We start from the raw sequence: 27,390 nt of genomic DNA, 5'->3' as shown, positions 1-27,390 counted from the left end.
GAACTGACAGCACTAATTAATACTGTTGTAGTCTGTTTGTCTGTCAGGGACCACATATGTAAATTAGATGTATAGCTAACTCTGGTACAGGGCCTGAACTGTGCATGGTCCCGAACAAATAAACTAATAAAATAAATAACTGATGTTGTGTATTGTCCCAATTAGGTCTCTCTTGTGAATGAGACTCTGTCTTTCAATGAGATTACCTGTATAAAGAAAGGTTAAATATATACTCTGTGTGTGTGTGTGTGTGTGTGTGTGTGTGTGTAATGTCAGAAAATGGTGAAACATCTATCAGTGTTTCCCAAAGCCCAAGATGATGTCCGCAAAGGTCTTGTTTTTTTATTCACAACTCAAAAGATATTCCGTTGACTGTCACAGAGGAGAGAAGAAACCAGAAAATATTCACATTTAAGAAGCTGACATCAGAGAATGTTAACCTTTTTTTCCATTTAAAAAAAAAAAGTTTGGATAAGAAGCGAACAGCAAAGCTTTTTAAAAAAAAGAAATTTTTCTCCTGCGGTTCAGTTTGTGACTGGCTTCTTTGTGTCGCGTCTCATTAACTCCGCAGTATTAGAACGGTTAGTCAGAGACAGTCAGGCAGAAGTTAAGCTTTGACTGGGCTGAGGGCTGTGCCTAGACAAACAGCAGGAAGTCCTGCCCAGACTCTGACTAACAAGCCCAATATAGTCTACTACTGTACGCCTCTTCAGATGGTTATCTCCTCACTTTGTAACTGCAACAATCACAACTGCGAATGTATAAGTCGAAGTCTAGTCGTGTGTGTGTGTGTGTGTGTGTGTGTGTGTGTGTGTGTGTGTGTGTGTGTGTGTGTGTGTGTGTGTGTGTGTGTGTGTGTGTGTGTCACATGAATGACCTCATGGTTTCAAAGGAAGTACAAAAAAAAAAAAAAAATGCACAGAAGTTTAGAAAGATGAATAATAATCTACCCAACCCGCTCAGCTTTCACTTCCTTACTTATTTGCACGATGGGCTTGAAACGTGTGATGAACTACATCAGGCTACGCCCAAGTTCTCCTCCAGTCCCTCCGCCCACTCTGGCACCGCACCCTGTCTCCCGCCAGCTGCAGGGACTCATCATCACCCGCACACAAATGCCTATTACCGCGCCGAGTGCAAACACACAAGCGCTAATCAAGCGCTCGCCCAGGTAGCGCGCTGTTTACTGTAAAGATGCACTCATTCCAGTCCTTCTGGTGCATGCTGCTGCACATGCCAACTCCTCTCCCTTTGCAACAGAAATCTTCCCCCCAAGATCTGATATAGGTCAGTCAGACCTGCCCTCCTCCTTACACACACACACAAACAGACACACACACACACACACACACACACACACACATGGGGCGTCGGACTGGGGGGGGAAAAGGGGACTGAGTACCCAGAGCCCTCATGTGAGGACAGGGCCCAAAAAGATTCTAGAATGAATAGCTGTGTGCGGCCCATAGAAAATGCCTTTCTACAGGGCCCAGAATGTTGTGCTACGTCCCTGCGCACACACACACACACACACACGCGCACACACACACACCTCCTCTCATCTACCCTAAAGCACAACGTGAAGGGGCGGGACACATGGAGGGGGAGGCTGAAACCAAAACCAAATGAGTTGCCTGTTTCAACAAGCACAAGGAGCAAACAGCTGCCTCATGCCTTCTACAGAGACAGAGTGCGCCATCTGGATGCAGTTAGCTTTAACTACAGTCCATAATGAGTGTTGAATTTAGTAGAGCTGCAAAGATTAATCGATGAGTTGTAGTTGTAAATATAGAATTTGCACTGACAGTATCTTGCACTATGATACCATTTCGCCTTTCTGCATTTTTTTTCCCACACCGCTCCTTTAAACACGCTACATGCAAACTTTACTGTAAGGGCACACTATTGATATCTTCCTTTTGCATTTTTGTAGCATGTGTGTGTGGATATCATATGTCTGTGTGCAGTTGTGTACGCATATTGTGTCTAAGCTATCGGACACCTTAATTTCCTTTGGGATAAATAAAGTATCTCTATCTCTATATTTTTCTAGTTTCTTCTCTCCTCTGTGACAGTAAACTGAACATATTTGAGTTGTGGACAAAATAAGACATTTGAGGACGTCATCTTGGGCTTTGGGGAAACACTGATCCACATTTTTTTCCACCATTTTCTGACATTTTATAGATCAAGGAACAAATTAATTAATCGAGAAAATAATCGACAGATCAATCGACAATGAAAATAGACGTTACTTGCAGCCCTAATTTAGAGTTATAAGCCTTTTGCTACAGTCGGTGTCTAGTTTACACTTTTTTTTTTATGTTAGTTTCTGAACTTATGTTGCCGTGTCCTTCCAGGAGACCCAGGACCCCTCTGCTGTGCTGTGGCTGGATGAGATCCAGGATTCCATTCTGAAGGCAAACCAGGACACACAGGAGGCCTTGCAGTGTAAGCGCACACTTCATGTCACTGAACCTGTGTCCTATATGAGACCGTAGAACATTGACTACCCGCATTCTGCCGAGAGTTCTTGACGTTAGGACAGCGTGAAGAGCAGCGAAGGGCTGATGCTTTGCGTTTGTGTTTGCAGTCTCGCGCTCCATCCAGGCTGTCAACGAGGCGGTGGACACCGGCGATCCAGCTCAGACTCTCGCTGCTCTGCGTAACCCCGGGTCAGGACTGTACGGAGTCACCTCCGAGTGCGCTCAGACCTACCAGGATGACCTGTCCAAGATAAGAGATGAGAAAAAGGCAGAAGGTGAGGAGAAAATGTTGGGATGAATGTGGCGAAGGACAGCCACTGTATGTGTCGAAAAAAAAAAAACTACAATTCTGATTACATTTGGAGGAATGATGCATGTTTTCAGTGGTTTCCAGTGTTTTTAAATGGGCACTTAAAAGGTTAGTGAAGCGAGCTTGTGACCCTGGAGGTCGCCGGTTCAATCCCCAGACCGACAGGATAAAAATCTGGGTGGGGAAAGTGAAAGAGCAGCGCTTGTCCCTCCCTCATTACCACCACTGAGGTGCCCTTGAGCAAGGCCCTTAACCCCCCCCAACGGCTCCAGTGGAGCTGCTCAGTGGCCAGCAGATCAGACTGTGGTTGTACCGGGCAGCTTCCAGGTATGAATGAGGAACTGTGTGAATGTGACAGGTTGTCGTTGTAAATGAGAAGTTGTTCTCAATCAACTTACCTGGATAAATAAAGGTTAAAAAAAAAAAAAATAGGGCTGTATGGACTAGTGCATGATGAGGGGACTTTGAATGGTCTAACATTGTAATTAAAAATCATATTTCAAGCTATGAAGACTTTTGACTGCTGCACTGCATTACTGAAATAAATGTAAAATGGAGGGATGAGGCTACTTGCTAATTAGCTCCATTGCCTCCATCTTGTTCACTTGGGTTCTGTAATGCTGTCTGTCCAGGTGATAATGGCAGTGACTGGGTGAAGCACTGGGTGAAGGGAGGACACAACTACTATTATAACCTGGGGACCAACGAGGGCACCTGGGTGGAGCCGGAGGGCTTCGTACAGAACAACACCCAGCTCAACAAGGAGGACATCCAGGTGGGTCACTGTGCCTGTAGTCTCCCATTACTGGACCTATCTCCACAGCGCTGTGTAAGGAGTAAGGTCTGGCTTCACCACACATACATTCCAGGATAGAAGGAAAAATTGCTCCGGGTCTGTTTTCTTTAAACCGAATGCAGCACGGTGGCTTGGCAAAATAGTCTCAGGAAGGAACTTGTTTTGGTGGAACATTTGCACCCCGCAAAAGAAAACCTACAATATTAAGTGAAATGAACTGTTGACACAGTACAGTAACATGAGCTATTTAAATTAGCTAGATACACGGTTAAACATAATTTGCTCTTACCAGTATATAGCCGTGTAGCCTGACGTGGTCATACTCCGGTTCTAGTCAGAATATGAGTCTGATACTGCTCCATTGGGCTGCGATTAGGGGGGCGTGTTTCAAAGAAAATTGCCTCTGCACTCAATTGGATAGACCAACAACCAATCAGAGCAACGGAGTATGTGACGTTGACGAATCCTGTAGGAAGGACGGCAAAAACATCTTTGCCTTGATCGTGGTTCTCTGTTCCTCTTTTTAAAATGAACGCGCTGTCGATATCTTCTATAACAGACGCGATGGCGGAATCTACACGTCTCAGTTCTCCATCGGCAGCCATCTTTGTTGTAAACAAATTCAACCCAAGCGCTCTTTGGCGCGGTGGTTGATTCCGTTACTGTTGATCATCTGTCCATCATCGTATAAAGCCCGCCCTGACGATTTGATTGGTCCGAACAGCTCTGGTTGGAGCATAGTTGCTCCACAACGGATCAAGTCCAGACCGAACTTCCAGACCTCAAATGTTGTGGGCGGGGCTAAGTTCGGCTGGCATCCAGGCTAATAGCCGTGTGCACTTTGTCCACAGCAATCCCACCAATCGTTCCCAAAAAGTCCCAGTTAGGGACAAAATGCCGTAAACGTATTCTTTGTAAATCTTTACAGTCATTTCCCCTAAAGAACCAAGCAGGCCTACTTGTTGCACGATCCAAATATCCTTCAAAACTTGCCTTTTTCACATGCTCAAGGTTTATTTTTGTTTCCCGAAGCGACGGGATTTTGAGAACGGCAACACACAGAACTACCGTTGATTCGGACAACTGTGCTCGTGCAGCACTGCATGGCCGTAGCTATTTTTTAAAGGTCCCATGGCATGAAAATGTCACTTTATGACCTGTCTATGGTCCCCCAGTGGCTAGAAATGGTGATAGGTGTAAACCGAGCCCTGGGTATCCTGCTCTGCCTTTGAGAAAATGAAAGCTCAGATGAGCCGTTTTGAAATCTGCTTGTTATGAAGTCATAACAAGCAAGGTTACCTCCCCTTTCTCTGCTTTGCCCGCCCAGAGAATTTGGCCCACCCATGAGAGAGAGACATCATGGCTTTCAAACGAGAAAAGTGGCAGTTGGTCAAGGCCACACCCCCACCCTCCACCTTGCCCCCCCTCTCTCTTCCTCAATAGCTAAAGACACAGAAATGGCACATCCTAAGGAAAGCTCATTGCGGGACTGGCTCTAGTGGCTGCTCTTGGTGCTCCTCTGCACCACGGCTGAATTTTGGGATAGAGACTTCAGATACAGTATTAGGGGACCACTAAGGTCTATATAAAAGAGACTTCAGATACAGTATTAGGGGACCACTAAGGTCTATATAAAAGAGACTTCAGATACAGTATTAGGGGACCACTAAGGTCTATATAAAAGAGACTTCAGATACAGTATTAGGGGACCACTAAGGTCTATATAAAAGAGACTTCAGATACAGTATTAGGGAACCACTAAGGTCTATATAAAAGAGACTTCAGATACAGTATTAGGGGACCACTAAGGCCTATATAAAAGCATCCAAAGAGCACCGTGTCATGGGACCTTTAACACTGCGTTAAACTGGTTGCTTTATGATTGCGACCTGAAATTTGATAAATGTTGTTAAAATGAGCTTTTTCCAGCTTCGTCTCCTGGCTAAAGCTAAGCCTTTTCTTAACAGGTAAAGACGATTCATGCTTTTTATTAGTTCAAGGTTGGATTACTGTAATGCTCTTCATGTTGGTCTGAATCAGACCTCAATCTCACGACTTCAACTCGTACAAAATGCTGCTGCTCGCTTTTTGACAAATACATCTAGACGTGCACACATCATTCTCTACACCCTACATTGTGCGTTTTTAGAATTTTAAGATTTTATTGTTTGTTTTCAAGGCCTTAAACGGTCTGGAGATCTTAACCCTGCGGGAGCACAACCGGTCCTTGCGGCCCTCAAATCATCTGGTTTTAGAAGTCCCGAGGTCAAGGTATAAACGGTGGGGGTGATCAGGCTTTTGTAGTTGCTGCCTCGAGACTCTGGAACAAGTTACCCCCAGATATTCGGACGATTACAGATGTAGCTATTTTTAGATCTAAACTCAAAACCTGTTTAGAATGGCTTTGAATACGTAGTAGTGGTGTGACAATTTCCCTCTCCTGTTTCTATGTAACCTTTTCCTTTCATTCTTTTTTATTGTATATGTTGTATGATATGTGTTTTATTCTTGGTTTCTGATGCAAAGCACTTTGGATACCTGCTGGTTACTGTAAAGTGCTATATAAATAAATGTTGATTGATTGATTGATTGATTGATTGATTATGCTTCCTGTCAGTCGGTGGTGTCCGGGGTAACCACAGCCTACAATCGAGAGCAGCTGTGGCTGGCCAATGAGTCTCTGATCGCCAAGCTGCAAGCTCGTTGCCGCGGCTTCCTGGTGAGAAAAAGGCAAAAGGAGCGGATGAGCTTCCTGAAGTCCCAAGACCCAGCGGTGTCATGCATACAGGTGAGATACACCTGAAACCACAGCTAGCCTCCTGAGGGCACGCATTGGAAATGGCGGTCTGCTGTGAAGACTTGTTGCTTTACTGACTATCGTTTCGTTCTCAGGCCCACTGGAAAGGCCACCAGCAGAGGAAGAAGTTCAAAGACCGTAAGCAGTATCTGAAAGACCACAGTGAAGAGGCCGTCAAGGTAACGTTATTATGCATTGTCCGTAAACTAAATATTCTTATCGGACGTACGAATACAGTTAAGACTGAAAGGATTTTTTTTTTTTGTCTTCCTCAGATCCAATCCATGGTTCGGATGCACCAAGCGCGTAAAAAATACAAGGATCGTCTAAAGTACTTCCATGATCACGTGAGTGTTCATAGCCTCAAACCTCGTTGAATAAAATTAGCCGAAAATTGAGTTTTTGAGACAATTTGAAGTAAGAACCAAGACAATGGGGTTGTAAATGGTCTGTCACAGAAGTGAGGGTTTTAAGTAGACAGATTGCAGTGTTGTCTAATAAAAGCTTCTAATTAAAATCACTGTGCGTTCATTTCCTGTGACACATCGCTGACATTTAGTCGGTGTCCTGTGGGCTTTGAGGGAGGCAGACGGATCATTATCACTCTGACGCGAGTGTCATTTCCACTTCAGCTCACGGTGGATTCCTGTGGTACTGTTTAAAATAATAATAATAAAAGGTCAGACAAGTGATTGCTGTTTTCCACTGCAGATCAATCAAGTGGTGAAGATTCAGGCTTTCATTCGAGCCAACAAGGCCAGAGATGACTACAAGACGCTGAGTGAGTAGGATCCCAAACCAACTTTGATTGCTATAAATAAAGGCTGATTCATGGTCCCGCGGGGGGGCTTCCGCGCAGAGCTTTTGCTGTAGACTACATAGGTGGCCTGATGTTTACACTTGTGCATTGGTGTGTGCGTAGGGTTGGGTATAAAACAGAAATGTATGTTTTGGGTATGTTTTTTTTGTTTTGTTTTTTAAATAGAAAATTATTTAAATTTAACAATATATTAACGTAAAGTACTTAAATATATAATAAGAAAGAAAAAGTGTGATTATATTTACGTTTGTTTCGGAGCGACAGAGGAAAAATATACCAGTTGACGCATTAAGTGGAACCGAAGTGAGGAACCGAAATTTGCGTTCTGATCCGGTCCAATTCCTATCTGTTCCATAGTGGAACCGGGTTTGGGTACCTAACCCTATGTGTGCGTCAATCTCTTTAAAGGAACACGCCGACTTATTGGGAATTTAGCTTATTCACCGTAACCCCCAGAGTTAGATAAGTCCATACATACCCTTCTCATCTCTGTGCGTGCTGTAATGCTGTCTGACGGCTCCACCGGTAGCTTAGCCCAGCACAGAACATGCAGGTGAATGGTTCCAACTAGCCTACTGCTCCGAATTGTGAAATAAGTGACAAAATATGACACCAACGTGTTCCTATTTACATGTTGTGATTTGTATAGTCACAGTGTGTACAAAAAAACCACGTAACATGAGACACAGCCATCTTCTAACAGTAAAACAAACCGGGAACTATATTCTCAGGCAGGTTGCTGCAAATCAAATCATTCCGCCCAAGTACTATATTCTTCCGCCTGAGAATATAGTTCCCGGTTTGTTTAGAGTTCGAAGATGGCTGTGTCTCATGTTACTTTGTTTTTTGTACACGCTGTGACTCTACAAATCACAACATGTAAATAGGAACATGTTGGCGTTATTTTGTCACTTATTCGGAGCAGTACGATTACTGGAACCATTCACCGGCATGTTCTGTGCTGGCCTGATGCCGCTGGAGCCGTCCGACAGCATTACAGCACGCACGGAGATGAGAAGGGTATGTATGGACTTGTCTAACTCTGGGGGTTACGGTGAATAAGCTAAATTCCCAATAAGTCGGTGTGTTCCTTTTTAACAGAATAGCAGGGCAGGCATGCGTGGGTGCGTGGGGAGTGTGTGGTAGAGCATAACCTGCAAAATGGGATTGATTTTATTATTCTAATACCGAAAAGTTAAAAGAACGATATTTGGCATCCGTGTATCGATTCATTCATGCCACGGAGAATTTATCCACACTATGCTGTATCCATTTTTTCCCCCGCCCCTACTTGACTGTCAACATGTCCCCCCCAGTCAGCGCAGACGATCCCCCGATGGCGGTGGTGAGGAAGTTTGTCCACCTGCTGGACCACAGCGACCAGGACTTCCAGGAGGAGCTGGAACTGATGCAGCTCCGCGAGGAGGTGGTCACCAACATCCGCTCCAACCAGCAGCTGGAGAACGACCTGAACCTGATGGACATCAAGATCGGCCTGCTGGTCAAGAACAAGATCACGCTGCAGGAGGTGGTGTCGCATAGCAAGAAGCTGACCAAGAAGAACAAGGGCCAGCTGTCCGACATGATGATGATGAACAAGCAGCGGGGGGGCCTGAAGGCCCTCAGCAAGGAGAAGAGGGTCAAACTGGAAGCCTACCAGTACCTCTTCTACCTGTTACAGGTGACGTTACAGCTCTGCTCTTTGATTGCTTTGTCTCTAAATGCTGATAAACGGCGTCTGCCTCAAGGCTACTCATCAGGGGCGGGGGCTACAAGGGGGGCACGGGGTGGCACCGCCCCCCCTAAAATATGATTGCCCTAGCATAAGGTTGGCTACACGAAACAACAAAGGCATAAAATAAATGAAAACAATATAGATATGAGGATGTGTGGACTTGTGTGAGTGGGACTAAAAGATGGTCTCACATCACCCCTGTTCTTAAGTCTCTTCACTGGCTCCCTGTTGCAGAGAGGATAAGTTCTCACTCTTATTTAATCCGCTTTCCGACCGGAGGGATTTTTGCAGTTCTTTGAACATGACGTGTTCCGACTGGACCAATTTGGGGATTATGAAGTTCCTCTGGCCACAGTTCCTGTAACTCTTTCAGCTTCTACTTCAGGGCAGGGTCTTTTCCCTTTTCCGCATAGTGGTGGTTAGATGGCTGTGTTGTAATAACAAAAGGTCAGTTCCTATGGCCACTTGGCCAGTGTGAATGCACATGGCAAAACCAGTTTTGGGGGAGAGTAGTTAGTAGAACTGTTTAGAAGTGGACTGTTCCTATAACTACGTTCCTGTAACTACTTGGTCGGAAAGAGGCTTAAGGCACCTTTTTTTTCCCTCCGCTGTCACTGCTTCCTGTCGAGGATCCAGTGGTTTGCTCCGGTTCCTCCTGACACACGTGATTTAAGAAAAAAAAGAGGCCTCCTTCTTGCGTAAGACTTTAACAAATGAGTAGCTTTATAAAGACCTTGCCTACTTTTTTTTTTTTTTTTTAACGTGATCAATACAGAGTGTCGTAGCCTGACAAGCCAGACCCACATCCAGAGGTTGGGTCTGGGAACTCACCATTGACGGGGCTCAATCCGAGGGGCGGGATAAACGGTTGTCTTTCAAATTCCCTCTGCACGCGATAGGATAGCGCTACAACCAGGCAGAGCAACGAAGAAGGTAGCAGAGCTAGTTGATAGATTAAACTTTTGCCGTATCCGGTCGGCAAAACTCTGAATATATCTTCCTTTATTAAGAATGACTTCAGTGCCGTTCTTTGTTCTTTTCTCAAAGAAAAGCTGAACTCCGAGTCTTCCAGAGTCGCGGCCAAAAGCTGATTCCAAAGACAGCTGTTCGCCAGCAGCAGCAGCCATCTTGTTTTCAAGTAGCAGGGAATTCGCGCGGAACCGTTGCTACTCTGCCTTCATTATGTTAAGCCCGCCCACCGACTCTATACACAATGTGATTGGCTCAGTTAGAGTTTGGCTTTTCCAGCTCGCATACCAACGGAGAGTGCCTAGACCCCCTTGGCTGCAAATTACATTTGCTGCCGCTAGGGGGGTCTAGATTTCTAGGCTAAGAGTGTTGTACAGTCAGGCACCTTTTTATTTTTGTTTTATTTCACCTTTATTTTGTCAGGCAAGTCATTAGAAATACATACAATTTAATGACATAAAATACAATTTGAAATGCAACACAGACGCCAGTAAACACATATACCAAGAGGAACACACAGGTACGTGGGTGAGTAAAAGAGGGAGAAAACGTACAAATATTTAGCTGGAAAATGTTGATGTCAGTGAACAAGGATGATAAACCTGCACACATGGCCGAGCTACTTCAACAATATTTGTCTGCTCTGCTCTCTTATGTCTAATATGTCATATTTACTGTATGTTCCATGCTCCTGGCTTAAGACCCTTGGTCATCGATCTTTTGAGTCCATAGCAGCTGCCTCCACCCTTACGGTCTGCTGTTTCTGTAGACTCTTTAAAAAAATCAGATGAAGACCTACCCTTATTAAACAGGGATCTGGTTGACCTATATTCACTTTATTTCTTTTCTATTACTTTATAATTTGAATTGTGCCTTGTGTTTGTAACATGTATCATCTTGTATGTTTTTATGTAAAACACTAGTGATTTGTTTATCCATGATAAGCGCTCTATGAATAAATGTAACTGACTTACTTACTTGCATCTCTCTAATAATAATTAACCCAATGTCTGCTTCATCTTTTATAGACCAACCCCACGTATCTGGCCAAGCTGATCTTCCAGATGCCACAGAATAAATCCACAAAGTTCATGGACTCTGTCATCTTCACGCTGTACAACTACGCGTCCAACCAGAGAGAGGAGTACCTGCTGGCCAAGCTCTTCAAAACGGCCCTGCAGGAGGAGATCAAGTGAGAACCAGACACGGCAACAATCATTTATGAGCACAGTTTTAAGATGCGATACGAGACAATATGATACTATACAACTTTATTGTCAGCCAGGGCTCAAATTCTCTTTGCGTCCCTGGGTAGCTCATATAAAAAAGTGGACCTAGACATACATACATACAGACATAAGATATCCGATGTCCATAAATACACAGTTCAGAAAATGTTCCAACAACTGTCCGCAGGTCAAAAGTGGACCAGATGAAGGAGATCGTCACAGGAAACCCGACAGTCATCAAGATGGTGGTGAGCTTCCACCGCGGTGCGCGGGGACAGAACGCGCTGCGGCAGATCCTGGCTCCGGTCGTCAAGGAGATCATGGATGACAAATCGCTAAACATCAAGACCGACCCGGTGGACATCTACAAGGGCTGGGTCAACCAGATGGAGACGCAGACTGGAGAGGCCAGGTGAGCAGTTTAGAAGATTTTTGTCAGATTTTGAGAGACTCTAGTCACCTCATCCCGTTCCCCATTTCCGGGTGAGTCCCGAATGCCCTGCCTCCGACTGAACATGTCAGGTCGGCCAAAATGAACGCCGACAGCCCCCCAGACTGATGACAGCACAGGACACACTGAACAGACTCGTGTCACTGACCGTCTAACAGATGATAATCGGTTAAGTGTGTCTCGGCTACTTGACAAGAGGGTGGCTGTCCACATTTTTTCTTATACAGCAAAATCATAATGCAACATCACTGCAAAAACGGCAAACCAAGAAAGTCATATCACTTATTTTACGGCCAATTAAAACTTAATATTTCTATGTATCAATGTTAAATACTTTGGTCAATCACCATTTAAATTCGTTCATTTACCATTAAAAATAATTCTGAGTAAGAAATTTAATTTCTTATTCTGCTAGGCTTGACAAGTAAAATATCTATTTAAAAAAACCAAATTGCATGATAATCCCACTTACTGTATATCGCACACTATTATTAAAGGTCCCATGTCATGAAAATTTAATTTTATGAGTTTTTTTTTTAACATTAATATGAGTTCCCCCAGCCTGCCTATAGTCCCCCAGTGGCTAGAAATGGTGATAGGTGTAAACCGAGCCCTGGGTATCCTGCTCTGCCTTTGAGAAAATGAAAGCTCAGATGGGCCGTTTTGAAATCTGCTTGATATGAAGTCATAACAAGCAAGGTTACCTCCCCTTTCTCTGCTTTGCCCGCCCAGAGAATTTGGCCCACCCATGAGTGAGAGAGAGACAGCTTGGCTTTCAAATAAGCAAAGCATGGCAGTTGGTCAAGGCCACCCCCCCAAGGTCTATATAAAAGAGACAGTATTAGGGGACCACTAAGGTCTATATAAAAGAGACTTCAGATACAGTATTAGGGGACCACTAAGGTCTATATAAAAGAGACTTCAGATACAGTATTAGGGGACCACTAAGGTCTATATAAAAGAGACTTCAGATACAGTATTAGGGGACCACTAAGGCCTACATAAAAGAGACTTCAGATACAGTATTAGGGGACCACTGAGGTCTATATAAAAGAGACTTCAGATACAGTATTAGGGGACCACTAAGGTCTATATAAAAGAGACTTCAGATACAGTATTAGGGGACCACTAAGGCCTACATAAAAGAGACTTCAGATACAGTATTAGAGGACCACTAAGGTCTATATAAAAGAGACTTCAGATACAGTATTAGGGGACCACTAAGGCCTACATAAAAGAGACTTCAGATACAGTATTAGGGGACCACTAAGGCCTACATAATGTTAGCATAATTATGTTTTTACATTTTTGTCTATTTGGCATACCCAAATGGAAAAGCTTATAACAGTAGAATTGTAGGGGCAAAATCCATGTACAATATGTGAGGCATCATTTGAACGGTAACATCTTCTAGTTTCTGGAAATGGGCTTTAGCATGCGCCTAAAGCCCAGCCTAAACTACATCAGGACAAAGTATTTTTGGTACTCGTCTGTAAAAAGTCATATTTGAATAACAATGCCAGAACTATGAAAATCACCACATTCATTCTACATATTGTCAGCCACAACTGTCTACAATTCCAGACTTTTAAGCCTAACTTTATGGGAGCCAGGACATTTTTAGTTTGTAGTGCCACTGGATAGACACTATACTATAGAATGTAGTAAAAAAAGAGTTATGGGGTAACTAAGTACAGTTATAAATATATAAAAAATATAAGCTGTCTTTTTCATTTTGGTTTTAAGATCAGATGGGGTTTTATAGTGGCCTGATGTTTATGCTAGTTTAAGAAATCTTATAAATTCGTTATTGCTTACCCCATTGACAGATTTCTTTGTTGGTATTAGCACAATTTTTTGAATTACAGAAGAATTGCAGTGATGAAAGCATGGCTACAGTACTGCACACTAGTGAAGCTAAAAAAGGCTTTAGGAGGATATGATATGAACTTAACGGTTGTTCCTTTTCTCCGTCTCTTTCTGTCCCGTCCTCAACAGTAAGCTGCCTTATGACGTGACTCCAGAGCAGGCCATGTCCCACGAGGAGGTGAGGACGAGACTGGAAGCCTCCATCAAGAACATGAAGACCATCACTGACAAATTCCTGTCCGCCATCATCGTCTCGGTGGATAAAATCCCGTACGTTCCTCACTCACAGCACCGCTGTCTGCATTTTTACAGACACAAGTCCGCTGCTTCGAACCAACAATTAATAGTGAAATAGTTTCCGCTGCCTGTCTCACGCTGTCTGCGTGGCTTTTTGTCCGTCAGATATGGGATGCGTTTCATCTCCAAGGTGCTGAAGGACACCCTCCATGAGAAGTTCCCAGATGCTACGGAGGATGAGCTGCTCAAGGTTTGCATCTTTAATTTGTAAGCGTAATGTTTGTCACTCTGTGCTTCCCAGTCTTTTTAAAGGGTCAGTTCTACCAAACCACAAAAGCAAAATATATTTCCCCGGTTCCCACTTACCACAGTTTTCTCTAACCATGCAGATCACTTCAGTATGATGGAGCAAATGAGTGTGAGGTCTCTGACACTGATATTATACCAGGCGCATCTGTGCGGCGTTCCGGTTTTGTTCCGTCCCGCGCCACACGCCGTACCACACCGGGAGCGTCTCAGAAGCGGAGCGTCTTGCAGCCCGACTCGCAGTTTTTATTTTCTCTACAAGTACTTGAAAGAACAATCACGTGTTCATTTAGCTAGTATCTACCATCCACGCCAGGCACTCCTACAGTTAAACTCCATGCCTTCTCTTTTCTGGCGTCGTTTCACGGGTGTCGCGGCACCTCTGGAACGCAGCGGAGACGCGCCTGGTGGGAAAATGGGGGTTATGTTACAAACCTAAAACAACTGTGGTAGTCGATTAGTCATTTTTTATGCTTATTCATGCTTAATTACTTATTTCCAAGAAACTTCTGAGCACATTTATGGTAAACACAAGATTTAAAGTGGTGCTTTTTCAGGATTAATTGTGGAGAAACTCAGTTTTACAGATGGTTAATTAACTACATTTATATTGTGCTTTTCTAGTCTTAACCACATCTCAAAGCGCAGAACTCTGTCAATTAAATCAACTAATCGATTAGTCGACAAAATCGTATAAGTGTTAGTCGACTAAGAATTTCTTTAGTCGAGGACAGCCCTACTAAAAATTAAATTCCGAAGCAGGTCACACAGACAGATTTGACCACCACCCCCTCCTTCTGCATACAGATAGTTTGCAGTCATTGTGAGATAGAAAGCTCTTTTGAAAACTGGGTGAACTGACCACCATAGCTCCTCTTCTCTGGCCTCTTCAGTGATCGTCTTCTGCCTGGCTCTCTCTTCCCCGTTTCTTACATGTTTCTTTCCATTTTCTTTTCTTCTTCTTTTCCTGCTGTTGCTCTGCTCTTCCTCGCCTTGCCGACCAGCTGCAGCCTCTGTGTCGGGGTGGTGGTGTCCTCCCTCTCTCTGTCTGCTGACATTAAGGTGGCCCGTGACCCTCTTCTGGCTCTCCTCCTCTACCTGCACACGCTGACAGGGTCAAGAGCCTTTTCCTCTTTTTGCACTAGCACCTACCAAACCCTCGGCTCTCAACTCATTCCCCTCATGGTTAATCTGAATAGTCCTAAAAATAGAAAGATGGCAACAAGGATGTAATTTGCAGGGATGCACTGAATCCAGGATTTGGGTTCGGATTCGGCCGAATATTGGGCTTTTTGAAGGGGTTCGGTTTCTGCCAAACCTTAGAATGTTTTTCATCTAATGACGCCGCCGTTGATTACGGGAAGGTGTTTTACGTAGGTGGAGCGTTCAGTGCAGTAGGCTGTGAGAAAGTGAAAATGGAACTCGTGAGCAGAAAAAGTGTAGTTTGGCAGTACTTTCAGTCAAAAAAAGGTGATTCAAGTCCAGCTACATGTTCAATTTGCAATGCCGATTTGTCTCGTGGTGGCGAGGACCCTAAACAATACACAACCAACAACATCCGAAAGAATACGAGATGTGCATGAAGGAATCTACAGACAGCAGCCACAATGCAGCAACTTCAGGTACATTACATACATTAATGTGTGTACTGTGTTAATGGACTGAGGATGGGAGTAGGATTCGGATTCGGCAGAATCTTAACCAGTGGATTCGGTATTTGCCCCCCAAAAATCTGGATTCGGTGCATCCCTAGTAAATTGCAGCTTTTTTGGTATGACAACGAATGCAGTCCCTAAATAGCTTAAACTAGCAGAGTGTAGGATTTAGTGCCATCTAGCGGTGAGGTTGCAGATTGCAACCATCTGAATACCTCTCACCTCTGCCTTTCCAAGTGTGAAGTAGAACCTATGGTGGCCTTCAGGTAACTTAAAAACGTGATAGACCCTCTCTAGGGCACAAAAGTGAAGCCAAAATACCCAGGATTCGAGCGCTGACATCTTGTGATTTCGGAGCCAGAGTCTGCGCATTAGTGATCGGGGCGGTGGAGGTATCAAAGTCCCGCCCATACACCCTCCTGGCCAATCGCGAGTCATTTACAGCGGTCATTCATGACGTCCCCCCCCATCATCATCAAATAACTAATAAAAACAAGACTTATCAGAAAAATGAACACTTGAACAACTTCAGTGTGATAAGAACTACCTTAAATGACAGAATCTTAAATTTTTGGTTTGGCCATGTCCTAATTGCTAACATGGAGGATTTATAACCTATACTGCTGCCAGCCACCAGGGGGCAATCCAGATGCTTTGGCTTCACTTTTACAGTCCATGCATCAGCCCCTGGTAAAAACATGGCGGGCGACATGGTGGGCTCTGTATAATAAAACAAAAACTCCGTGTAGATATGAAGGGATCATTCTAAGCTAACGAAAACACAATGATTCTTAGATTCATTAGTGATTTACACTAATGAAAACATAGTTATACACAATACAATACAGTACAATATTATATTAGATTTATCCGATAGATCCCCCTAAATCCTACACACTGCTCCTTTATGTTAAATGAAAACAATCCTAGGTTAATGCCTGCTTGTTATTTTTCTGTATGCTGATTTAATTCTGTACTGTGAATACTAGTATTTCTGTTGATGGCTGATCACGCAGCACACCTTGAATAGAACTTCACTAACATGTATTTCTGAAGAGTTTGATCAATGGTCATACAAAAAGTCATATGTGTTTTGCTAAGTATTCCAATTTTAAGAGCTTTTTATATGCCATTACAAAAAAAAAATGTCACCTTTTCCCATGATAATAATTTTGACTAACTGAGTCATTTGATTTTGACGTTTCAGATTGTGGGGAACCTCTTGTATTACCGCTACATGAACCCGGCCATCGTGGCACCCGATGCCTTTGACATCATCGAGGTGTCGGCGGGTGGCCAGCTGACCACCGAGCAGCGGCGAAACCTGGGCTCTGTCGCCAAGATGCTGCAGCACGCCGCCTCCAATAAGATGTTCCTGGGAGACAACGCCCATCTCAATCCCATCAATGAATATCTCAGTTCCTCCCACCAGAAGTTCAGGTCAGATGTTTATCGTTATAGAAAGCTGAGGCAGATATGCTATAACTAGCAATAACTAGCAGTGTTTTTTTATAGGGTGTGTGGAAGCTACAACTTTTCAAAAAGGGATCTAATATGATAAATTAAATTCCCAGAAATATATGCCCACGCCAGGAATGAAAGCCTGGGATAGGGATACATCAGAAGTGGGACAGGACTTAGACTGGGAGGCTATTTGGGGTAATGTGGCTGGTGCCTCAAAAAACCCAAACCACATATATATACATTTTAAATTCTGCCTAACACCGAGAATAAGACACCAAATGGATCTGGTCTCTGATCCATATCGTTCATTCTGCCCCCGGAGAACAACTGGCTCCTTTATGCATGTTATGTGGGAATGTCCAGGGGTATCTAGTTTGTGGAGGGAGGTGATCGGTATTGCCGACTTAACAGGGGTTCAGTTCCCAATGGATCCTGCTGTGCATCTCTTAAACGATGATTCCCGTCTTGGTCTTCCTGAGAAAATTCGGAAAAGTTTGACTAACAGGCTTAACTGCAGCTAAGAAGATAGTAGTTCAGCGCTGGAAATCTCATGATATCTCTAGGGTTCACTGGCTCCGGTCGTTTTTGGATATTTCTTACCTAGAATTGTCTTCAGCAAGAATAAATGATGCTCAGCCACATACAATTTTAATATGGGAGAAGTTGATTTAAAAGATCTTTTGTTGAGATAGGGATGCTCTGTCTGTGTATGTATTAACAACCTGCTGGAGGGTGGAGGGGAGGGGGTTTGATATTGAAATGTGTTAGAAACTTGGGATGTATGAACGTACTTTCTTGTATGTCAATAAAACTCAATAACAAAAAAAGGGGGGAATTCAGTTACTTCAGGATGATGTTAGTAAATGTGTAGTTTCTCCTCAGTGATGCTCTCATGCTGTCTCTTTGTTTTTTCGTATTCTGACTTTATCCCTTCTTCTTCCATCAAAAGGCGTTTCTTCCTGGCGGCGTGTGACGTTCCCTCACTTGAAGAGAAGTTCAACGTGGATCAGTACTCTGACTTGGTCACCGTCACCAAACCTGTCATCTACATCTCCATTGGAGAGATTATCAACACTCACACAGTGAGTTTGGACCCCACCCCTCCCCACACTCTCGCTCTTTTCTGCCTCAATATCATTCCCACTGCCACACATGTATTCCTGTCGGTCTGTACCTAAATTGTTGATTTCCAGATGTTTTTGAGAGATTTTGTCTTCTACAGTATGACTAACACACACTGCCTGGGCTCTTCTGTCCTGTTAGCTGCTGCTGGACCACCAGGACGCCATTGCTCCAGAGCACAATGACCCCATCCACGAGCTGCTGGAGGACCTGGGCGAGGTTCCCACCGTAGAGTCCCTCATCGGTGAGTGGAGTGAAGCAGAAGGCTTTCTTTGTCTGTGTGGTTCCAGTCCAGCAAAAAAAAATACATACTATACAAGAACTAAACTAAAATAGGAGGGTCGGTCGTTCGGTCAGTCGTTCGGTCGGTCAGTCCATTTTATTTCGACATCTGATCGACTTCACACTTGCTGGGTGTTTTGCAGAGGACCCGAGCAAGTGCAGTGTCGAGTGCGAATTAGACTAAACAAACAAAAAAATAGCTATACAAGAACTAAACTAAAATAGTGGGAGGGTCGGTCGGTCGGTCGGTCGGTCGGTCGGTCGGTCGGTCGGTCGGTCCATTTTCTCCGACATCCTATCGACTTCACACGTGTTCGGTGTTTTGCGGAGGACCCGAGGAAATGCAGTGTCGAGTGCGAGCTCTTGATATGTATTAGTAGTGCTCTATGTACACACTGTATAGTGTATTAAGAGGGGACCACTATTTACTATTATAGCGTCAAACGGCATGCTGGGTACAACTCGCTCTTTGTCGCTCGCTACAGTACATTCAGGAACGATGTTACGTTGTAGCAAACTCAAACCTTTCAAACATCAGCAATGTAACTTTCCAAATGAACGCTTTTGTTTCCAGAAATAGCCCGGTCCCAAATAGGGGTGGGAATCACAGGGTACCTCGCAATTCGATACGATACACCATACATGGCTCACGATACCGATAATATCACGATACAGCAATTCTGCAATAATCAATACATTGCTAGACAATCCTATAATGATACATCATGATACCGGTCTAACTATTAATACAAAATGCCCGTGAAAAGGTTAAGTGCAGGTTTTCTCTTTTCAGTCCAAACTGCAAACGGCACAATTCTGCACCACACATTTTTCAGTCTGTAAGTTAAAATAAAAGAACTTTGGACTTAAACGTGGCTGGGGTATCTGATATTTTCCTCAAATTGCTGTCCTGTTCTTCTTGTGTCCCGTTGAAAACCTCTTTCCCTCGTTTGTGTTGAGCGCCACCTCGAGGAGCCATGAATCAGCGACGATGGAAGCAGGGAAATCTATTCCATAGCGCCTTATTTTATTAATTAAAATATGGATATGTGGCGCCAGCGTATCGATTATGGTGTCGCACGAAGGATAACGGTACATTGGCGTATCGATATTTTTTCCCACCCCTAGTCCCAAATAGCCAGCTGTTAGCAAGCATTACGAGGGACACAAGTGCGTCATGGCAGATGTATTGATGAATAGTCGAGTGTGAAGTTGTTCGGATGAGCAGTTCTTGAGAAAGCTGAAAAAACGTCAATACCGGAGGCCAAGCAATCATTAACAATTATTAAGCACCCAGTATATTATCATCTGATCCTTTTGAGCCCACTGTCCCTTCATCTGATTACCTTCATCGGTCTCTTTCAGGTGAAAATCCTCTTCCTCCTGACGACCCCAACAAAGAGCTGATGGGGAAGACCGAGGTTTCACTCACACTCACTAACAAATTTGATGTCCCTGGTGAGGCCAATGCTGAGATGGATGCCCGGACTCTCCTGCTCAAGTGAGTTCATTCTGTAGTTTCGTGGTACAACTGGGCGATAATGGAGAGAATTAACCAAATAAATCAATGTCGATATTGAGGCGATATTGTAGGGTTGACAATTGATGCTTTCACAAAATATTAACACAATGAGAGTTTTGATAAAAAATCTTTTTAGATTAGATTCAACTTGATTGTCATTGTGCAGAGTACAAAGACTACAAAATGCTAATTGCAAAAAAAGCAGAAAAATGCAATTTGATATTCAAATATAGACAGGTGGTGCATATGACTAAGTGGGTAAGGGCAAATCGAACAGCTAGTAAGTCTGGTAAGTTCAGAAAATGACATCACTTTACTGTAATGCAGGCTTTAAAACCAGGAGAAGACAACAACAGTGTCATATCACGATATAAGGACACACAATTTAAGACGATATCTAGCCTCATATATCCATGTTAATATAATATAAATATATAGCCCAGCCCTAGTTCATGGCTAACAAAGTAGATTCATATGGTTGTTTCCAAAAACTCAGTGGTTTCTTAAATGTTTGTTTTTTTCAGCACCAAGAGGCTCATTGTGGATGTGATCAGGTTCCAACCCGGGGAGACTCTGACTGAGATCCTGGACTCATCAGCAAGCACAGAACAGGTCAGAAATAAGATTTAGGGCCAACACAGCCACTACAGTACACCGCTGATGTCATGGACCTACAATTTAACAAATAAAAAAAAGAACGTTCTGCTACTATGTATCCTAGAAGGGCACTATGAGCGCGCAGACCTCCGCCAAGGCATGACCTATCTCACAGTGTTAATGTAGTGTGACGATGGTGATTGGTTTAAAGAAATGCCAATAAAAACCAGAGCGTGTTTTTCTCCCATCCGGGGATGCTTTGTGGACTAGGCAGACCCTCCTCCGCAGCGCTGTGGAGGAAGGTCTGGCAAAGCGAGACTACATACATTAAATAATGTATAAAGGAAATAATCTTGGGGCCTTTTTAGAATGTTTATGTTTACAACTGTGAAGTGGTCCATAGAAACATTGTTTAACTGACACTTGTAACTATGATCCTCTTGTTTCCCTGCGTGACAGGAAGCCGAGTACCAGCGGGCCATGCAGAGGAGAGCCATCCGAGACGCCAAGACTCCCGAGAAGATGAAGCAGGTAAAACCGGTGGTGGACGACAGCCTGACGCTGCAGGGCAAGAAGGACAAGATCAAGAGCAACCTTCAGAGGCTGGCAGAGCTGGGGAAGGTTCACCCCGAGAACCGCTTCCAGGACCTCATCAACGACATAGCCAAGGTAAATAAAAATGTCTGAAAAGCCCTATTGGCACGGGACTGGTATTACCAGAGGACATCATGCGATTTAGAAACTACTTGGGGTGTTAATATATATTGATTCAATCCTTAACGGAGAAATATAATCGATACAAAGTGAAAATATTGATACATGTCAACATCTTTAAGATGCTTTATTTTGAAATTCCCACTTTATATTTGTTCTTTTTATTAAAAAGAGTAGTTGTTTTTAATTGAAATGTCTGGAAAAGCTTAGAAATAAAACTGTCAAATAATATTTAAGTTGCTTTTTGTAACTATATATACTGTAACTGTAACTGATTGTGTTAAATAGGCTTATGTATTGTCTCATATCTGTTGAGTTGAATCGAAGTGTATAGTGGCAGACTTTGTGATATCAGTAAATGTATCGTCCAAAGGATTGATATAATGTATCGTGATAAAACGTGTGATTTACGCCCTTAAATACCCCCCCTCCCAACGTCTGTGTTGCGCGCGGCGCAATCACGCAGGATAAGTTAAAGGTACTCTGATGATTGATGTCACACTTTTTTAGGCTACAAAATTTTTTTTAGCGAAGATCTCCTCACTATCCGCCAGCTGCCTGTCCCCTGAACACACTGTAAAAAAATGCGGTCTCTGTAGACAGCCCAGGCTCCACAAACGGCAACAAAAACAAACTGTGCCAACCTGCACCACCAAACATAACAAACCGTGTTCCAGCCAATTACCGACAAGAAGGATTTGGGGGTGGGCGTTGGGGGGGATAGTGCACGGAAAGGAGGGAGAGGGGAAGGGATGAGGAGGAGGGAGGGGCGAGATAGCCTCAGTTTTGTTTGAAAATACTTTGAATGTCAACTAGACGTGACGTCACCCAACATCGCTTAGAGCACATTTTAAGTCTGTATTTTACTCAGATTTTCTGACGTTATCCCCCACGCATGATGTCAAAATTTTCATTTATAATTGGCAACGCAGCCAATAATGACGCCAAATCACAGGGATGCCTTTTCACACAGGACAAATATCACACCACATATGTGTTTGGTGAAATACGGCAGGTCATTCGCGTTAGACATTTGAGTTGACAAACTCTTGACATTAGCCTGGGTAAACCCTGACGAACTTCCGGCAAATTTGAGATTTGCTCTGCAAGTCAGTCTGGTGAAGAGCCCATTCAAACCCATTTCCAATGTCCTCACAATTGAGGCACCAATCACAACCGCTGAGGCGGGCTTTACACCAATCACAACCGCTGAGGCGGGCTTTACACCAATCACAACCGCTGAGGCGGGCTTTACACCAATCACAACCGCTGAGACGGGCTTTACACCAATCACAACCGCTGAGGCGGGCTTTACGTGACGACGATAGCGCAGCGACGGCGAGCAGCTTTTTGTTTACATTCAACATGACGGCTACCGAAGCCGTGCTTCACGTGCTCAGCGAACTGCAGGTCAGTGTGACATATGCCGATTTCATGCCGGTCAACTCTACAATTAACTGACACCATAAGTTATACGAGTTACAATTTTCAAAGACGCACGCACACAGCACAGTCTCTTTTTCCTTTCTCTCAACTTTTCCGCCGTGTGTGGCGCGTACCCGCTCGCGGTGTGAATCGCGTCTCCGCGCTATTCTCCCCCGATTCTCCCACATGTCGGGAACGTCGTGAATTAACCTGCAACACGTCAGCTGTTTGGGAATTCTTCAGCGCGTGTGCAGAAGATAACAAGTTAGCAATATGCAACACCTGCAAGGAGACAGTAGGGTTTGGAGGGACGACACCAAAAACCAAAATCACATTTTTTTTTTTAGTGGATGTGAAAAGCGTCACCCGGATCGTTGCTCTGATTGGTTGAAGGACTATCCAATGAGCCCAGAGGCATTTGAGTGGCGTCCGTTGGTGACGCCCCTCTGGAAATGAATTGTCAATGAACCTTTCCCAGACCCACTCTCAGTTACAGCTGAGAAGGTTCTGGTGTCAACCAGGCTATCTTGACATGGCAGATTCACACGGGACTAAGATCACAGACGTACTCTGCAATTATTACAACTTACGAGAGGTCCCCAGGTAATGCTGATCCCGTGCAATAGGGCTAAAGTGGACCGTTAAAACAAGCAGTGTCTGATTTAAATACAATGTGGTTGTGTATTACAGGACATCAGAAATCAGAGGCGGTATCGTCAGCGTAGGAAAGCTGAGCTGGTGAGACTTCAGCAGACCAACACCGCCCTGAATTCAAAGACCAATTTCTACGAAGTTCAGATCGATTCGTACAATCAGTACATCAAGACGTGCATGGACAACCTGGCCAGCAAGGGGAAGTAAGTGATCTTTCATTTGATTTAACAGTTCACAGCTGTCGTATACAGTAACAAAGTATTTGTTACATTACAACACTGTTATTACATTATCTGGGTCACATAACAGTGATATATAGCCAAAAAATGTATCCTGGAATTCATTCAAAACTTTAAAAAAGTAATGAATAAATATAAAAAAATTTGACTGAAAGAGACAGTTGTAATGTTAATCGCCATAATTTCTGAGACAATTAATTGTACAGCAACACTTGGAATTGTAACATCTCTAATACATATCGCTGACTGGCATCAAGTCAGTGTATTTATCAAAAAACTATGGCGTGTATCAGCAGACCGCGAAGATGAATAGCCGATGAAGGCCAGAATACATGGTTTGGTCATTTTCCTTTTTTAGTGTCAAATACAAACCCCATTCTCGACAACCAACCTCCTGACCTCTGATTTTCCAAACAGCAGAAGCGATCTGAGAGCTGTCATTCTGTACTGTACGCTGTCTTTCTGTCTCTCCTCAGGTTGTCAAAGAAACCAGGCGACAACAAGACCAAGAAGAGTAAACAGGTTTCGCAGAAATACACCGCCTCTCGCCTCCATGAGAAGGGCGTGCTGATCGCCATAGAGGATCTGCAGCCCAACCAGTGAGTCCTGCTTGTTTAGTGGTGCAACGTAGGTTATATCCACAGCGTTCCACTTCCGGGATTGGTTCGTTGCCGCCGGAAATTCCGCCGAATGTCACTCTTTACGGCCAGATATACCTTACCTTCCTCTTCCTTTGTGTTGGCGTTCTAACCTCCGGTGGATTTGTGAGGACTATGGTTAACTGCTCCTCAGATCTCTGCAGGGGAAATCCAGACAGCGAGCTAGACTATCTGTCCAACCTAGTTTTCTGTTGCATGACTAAAACAACTTTTGAACCTACACATGTTCCACCAAAACAAGTTCCTTCCAGAGGCTATTTGGCAGAGGCACCAGGGCTCCGTCCGGAGCTTAGCACCACCCAAGACGATTGTGATTGGTTTAAAGAAATGCCAATAAAAAGCAGAGCACGTTTTTTTTTCTCACATCCCTGGAATGCTGTGGGGACTAGGGCTGTCATAGCGAAAGGAACAAAGTGTCTCTCCTGTTCTTTCTGATCACGGTGAGACATCTGTGGCAGGAAAAGTTAACCCCTTCCTTGGTTTCCCATTTTTTATGGAGAAGGAGATCCAGGAAATTAGTCGGGGGGAGATGCAAGCCACGGCCGAGCGACGTGTGTCGCCGCAACGTGTAGTTACATTTTGAAATGCGTGAAAAAGTCTCAGAATCTGAATTGAAAACGTTTACAAGCAAACCCATTTACAAAAAATAATGCCCATAACCGGTTCGAATATTAAGGGCTGCCTAATATTCGTTGGAATATCGTTATTTTTTTAAATATTCAAATTAAATTTGAATAACAAAGTTTGGAGTCAAAGCCCTAATACGGTTAGAAGATGGCTGTGTCTCATGTGACCTTGTTATTTGTACACCCTGTGACTATACAAATCACAACATGTAAATAGGAACATGTTGGTGTTATTTTGTCACTTATTGGGAGCAATAGGCTAGATGGAGCCGATTACCTCCAGGATCTGTGCTAAGCTAGGCTAGATGGAGCCGGTTACCTCCAGGATCTGTGCTAAGCTAGGCTAGATGGAGCCGGTTACCTCCAGGATCTGTTCTAAGCTAGGCTAGATGGAGCCGGTTACCTCCAGGATCTGTGCTAAGCTAGGCTAGATGGAGCCGGTTACCTCCAGGATCTGTGCTAAACTAGGCTAGATGGAGCCAGTTACCTCCAGGATCTGTGCTAAGCTAGCCTAGATGGAACCGGTTACCTCCAGGATCTGTGCTAAGCTAGGCTAGATGGAGCCGATTACCTCCAGGATCTGTGCTAAGCTAGGCTAGATGGAGCCGGTTACCTCCAGGATCTGTGCTAAGCTAGGCTAGCGGTGGGGGCGTCAGACAGAGTTAGAACACGCACAGAGATGAGAAGGGTATGTATGGACTTCTCTAACTCTGGGGGATACAGGGAATAAGAAACTCCCAATAAGTCGGCATGTTCCTTTAACCAACGGGCTGTTATTGATCAGTTTTTTGTCACATGGTTACTCCTTTCACCACATTAACGAGTCTTCCCTCTGGGTTTACTCTTCTCTCTTCACAGGTTCAAGAATGCCATTTTTGAGATTTCCCCAGCAGAGACTGTCGGAGTTTTTGAGGTGAAGGCCAAGTTCATGGGCGTGCACTTGGAGACATTACAGTTAGAATATCAGGTACGATTTCTCTTTTCATATCTTTTTATTTATTTATTTTTTTCCTACAGTCGACGGACAGCGAATATTTGTGCGTTATGGTGACAGTCAGCTGGGATTGATTTATTGCGTGCGGCTGACCCTTTCATGTGTTTGTTTCTCAGGATCTCCTCCAGCTGCAGTACGAAGGCGTGGCGGTGATGAAGCTCTTTGATAAAGCCACCATCAATGTCAACCTGCTCATTTTCCTGCTAAACAAGAAATTTTATGGAAAATAGAAAAAGAAAAAGGGGCGACAGACTCTGATTTAAAACCACAAAACCCTCCTTTTGAGGGTTGCAGAAAGCCCTGACCTGACCCACCCCTGGCTTTCCTACACATTCCCTACTGCACTTCTATTAAGTGCCTATGCAAATTTATGTGCATTATTTTTTTATTATGTGGATCACCATATGTGCTTTATTCTTAATGGAACACTCCATTGTGCGACTCGAGCCATCACACCACAGAAAGCTTGCTCGAGTCTTTTTTTTTTTTTTTTTTACTGTCTTTTATTGTCTGTAACTGCAGCTAGGTCAGAGGTTTAAGATTTGTATGTTTTGCTTTAAATATTATATGAATATCTTCTGCATGGGCCCTGGTTAATATAAAAAAAGATGTATGTTACATGTAAAGAGATCACGTTTTGTGTCTTTCTTAGCGGTTAGTTTTATATGCTCACCTGATAAAAGGTCTGTTAAACATCTCCTCTGCAAATACCAAAGTTTTCACCATTTTCGCGTTGGATTTTCTGTTGCTGCTTGAGACAAATGGGAAAGAAAAAAACTGAAACAGTCACAAAAACAACATTCATTCTTTCTCCTTCGCCGTATTTTATTTTAAAATCACTGTCCTAAGTTTTTGTTTTTTTTAAATGTATACATATTATGGTTTGAATAAGATTCAACTCTCTCTTGATTTTGATTGGACCCACCTCAACCCATCCTTAACACACACACATGTCATATCTACGCAAAGAGAAAGTGGCATCACACATACTATTTGAAAAAAAAATAATTGGCATGCTCATATTGAGCTGTTAATCTCAAAACTTGATGTTTTTTTTTTAAACTTCTAGAACGAACTTCTAATTTGTTGCATGGGCATGAAGAATTCCCATTACACCACGTCCAGTCTGTCCTGGCACTAATCTGGCTCCGGAAGTTGGTTTGTTTTGGACTGGACTGAGCTGGCCATGACTACAGCCCTGGTGCTCGGAACTAAGCTGCCACTTATGGCTCCGACGTTCATAACCAGGATGTGACGTGGCACTGTGCAGATGTGCTCAATCATTGGCTTTCTCAGTTGATTTACTGGGAACGATATATTTTTTTCTTAATATCTCTCATGGGCTGGTTATGTCGTACAACTGAAACAAGATTGTTACATTCCTGAATCCATTTAGTAAACACAACATCATGTCTGTTGATCTGGAAAAACA

The 27,390-nt window shown here is 43.7% G+C and overlaps 1 protein-coding gene across 1 annotated transcript in view; it reads left to right on the top strand.

Annotated features, from left to right (window-relative positions):
* Positions 1-27,390, top strand: part of iqgap1 (IQ motif containing GTPase activating protein 1) — a 77,594-nt gene extending 50,204 nt beyond the window's left edge. The window contains exons 16-37 of the mRNA XM_028573165.1: positions 2,361-2,451; positions 2,594-2,761; positions 3,429-3,571; positions 6,210-6,380; positions 6,485-6,568; positions 6,665-6,736; positions 7,101-7,170; positions 8,526-8,890; positions 10,942-11,105; positions 11,330-11,554; positions 13,592-13,732; positions 13,865-13,949; positions 16,868-17,100; positions 18,074-18,206; positions 18,388-18,490; positions 19,894-20,029; positions 20,575-20,662; positions 21,107-21,316; positions 23,477-23,643; positions 24,156-24,278; positions 25,823-25,931; positions 26,075-27,390. Of these exons, the coding sequence (XP_028428966.1) occupies positions 2,361-2,451; positions 2,594-2,761; positions 3,429-3,571; positions 6,210-6,380; positions 6,485-6,568; positions 6,665-6,736; positions 7,101-7,170; positions 8,526-8,890; positions 10,942-11,105; positions 11,330-11,554; positions 13,592-13,732; positions 13,865-13,949; positions 16,868-17,100; positions 18,074-18,206; positions 18,388-18,490; positions 19,894-20,029; positions 20,575-20,662; positions 21,107-21,316; positions 23,477-23,643; positions 24,156-24,278; positions 25,823-25,931; positions 26,075-26,188 (3,195 nt within the window). The 3' untranslated portion in view covers positions 26,189-27,390. The remainder of the gene's footprint in view (positions 1-2,360; positions 2,452-2,593; positions 2,762-3,428; positions 3,572-6,209; positions 6,381-6,484; positions 6,569-6,664; positions 6,737-7,100; positions 7,171-8,525; positions 8,891-10,941; positions 11,106-11,329; positions 11,555-13,591; positions 13,733-13,864; positions 13,950-16,867; positions 17,101-18,073; positions 18,207-18,387; positions 18,491-19,893; positions 20,030-20,574; positions 20,663-21,106; positions 21,317-23,476; positions 23,644-24,155; positions 24,279-25,822; positions 25,932-26,074) is intronic.

The sequence above is a fragment of the Perca flavescens genome, chromosome 1 (genome assembly GCF_004354835.1).
Source record: "Perca flavescens isolate YP-PL-M2 chromosome 1, PFLA_1.0, whole genome shotgun sequence".
Lineage (NCBI taxonomy): Eukaryota > Metazoa > Chordata > Actinopteri > Perciformes > Percidae > Perca > Perca flavescens.
This window is presented reverse-complemented; position numbering and strand designations above follow the sequence as displayed.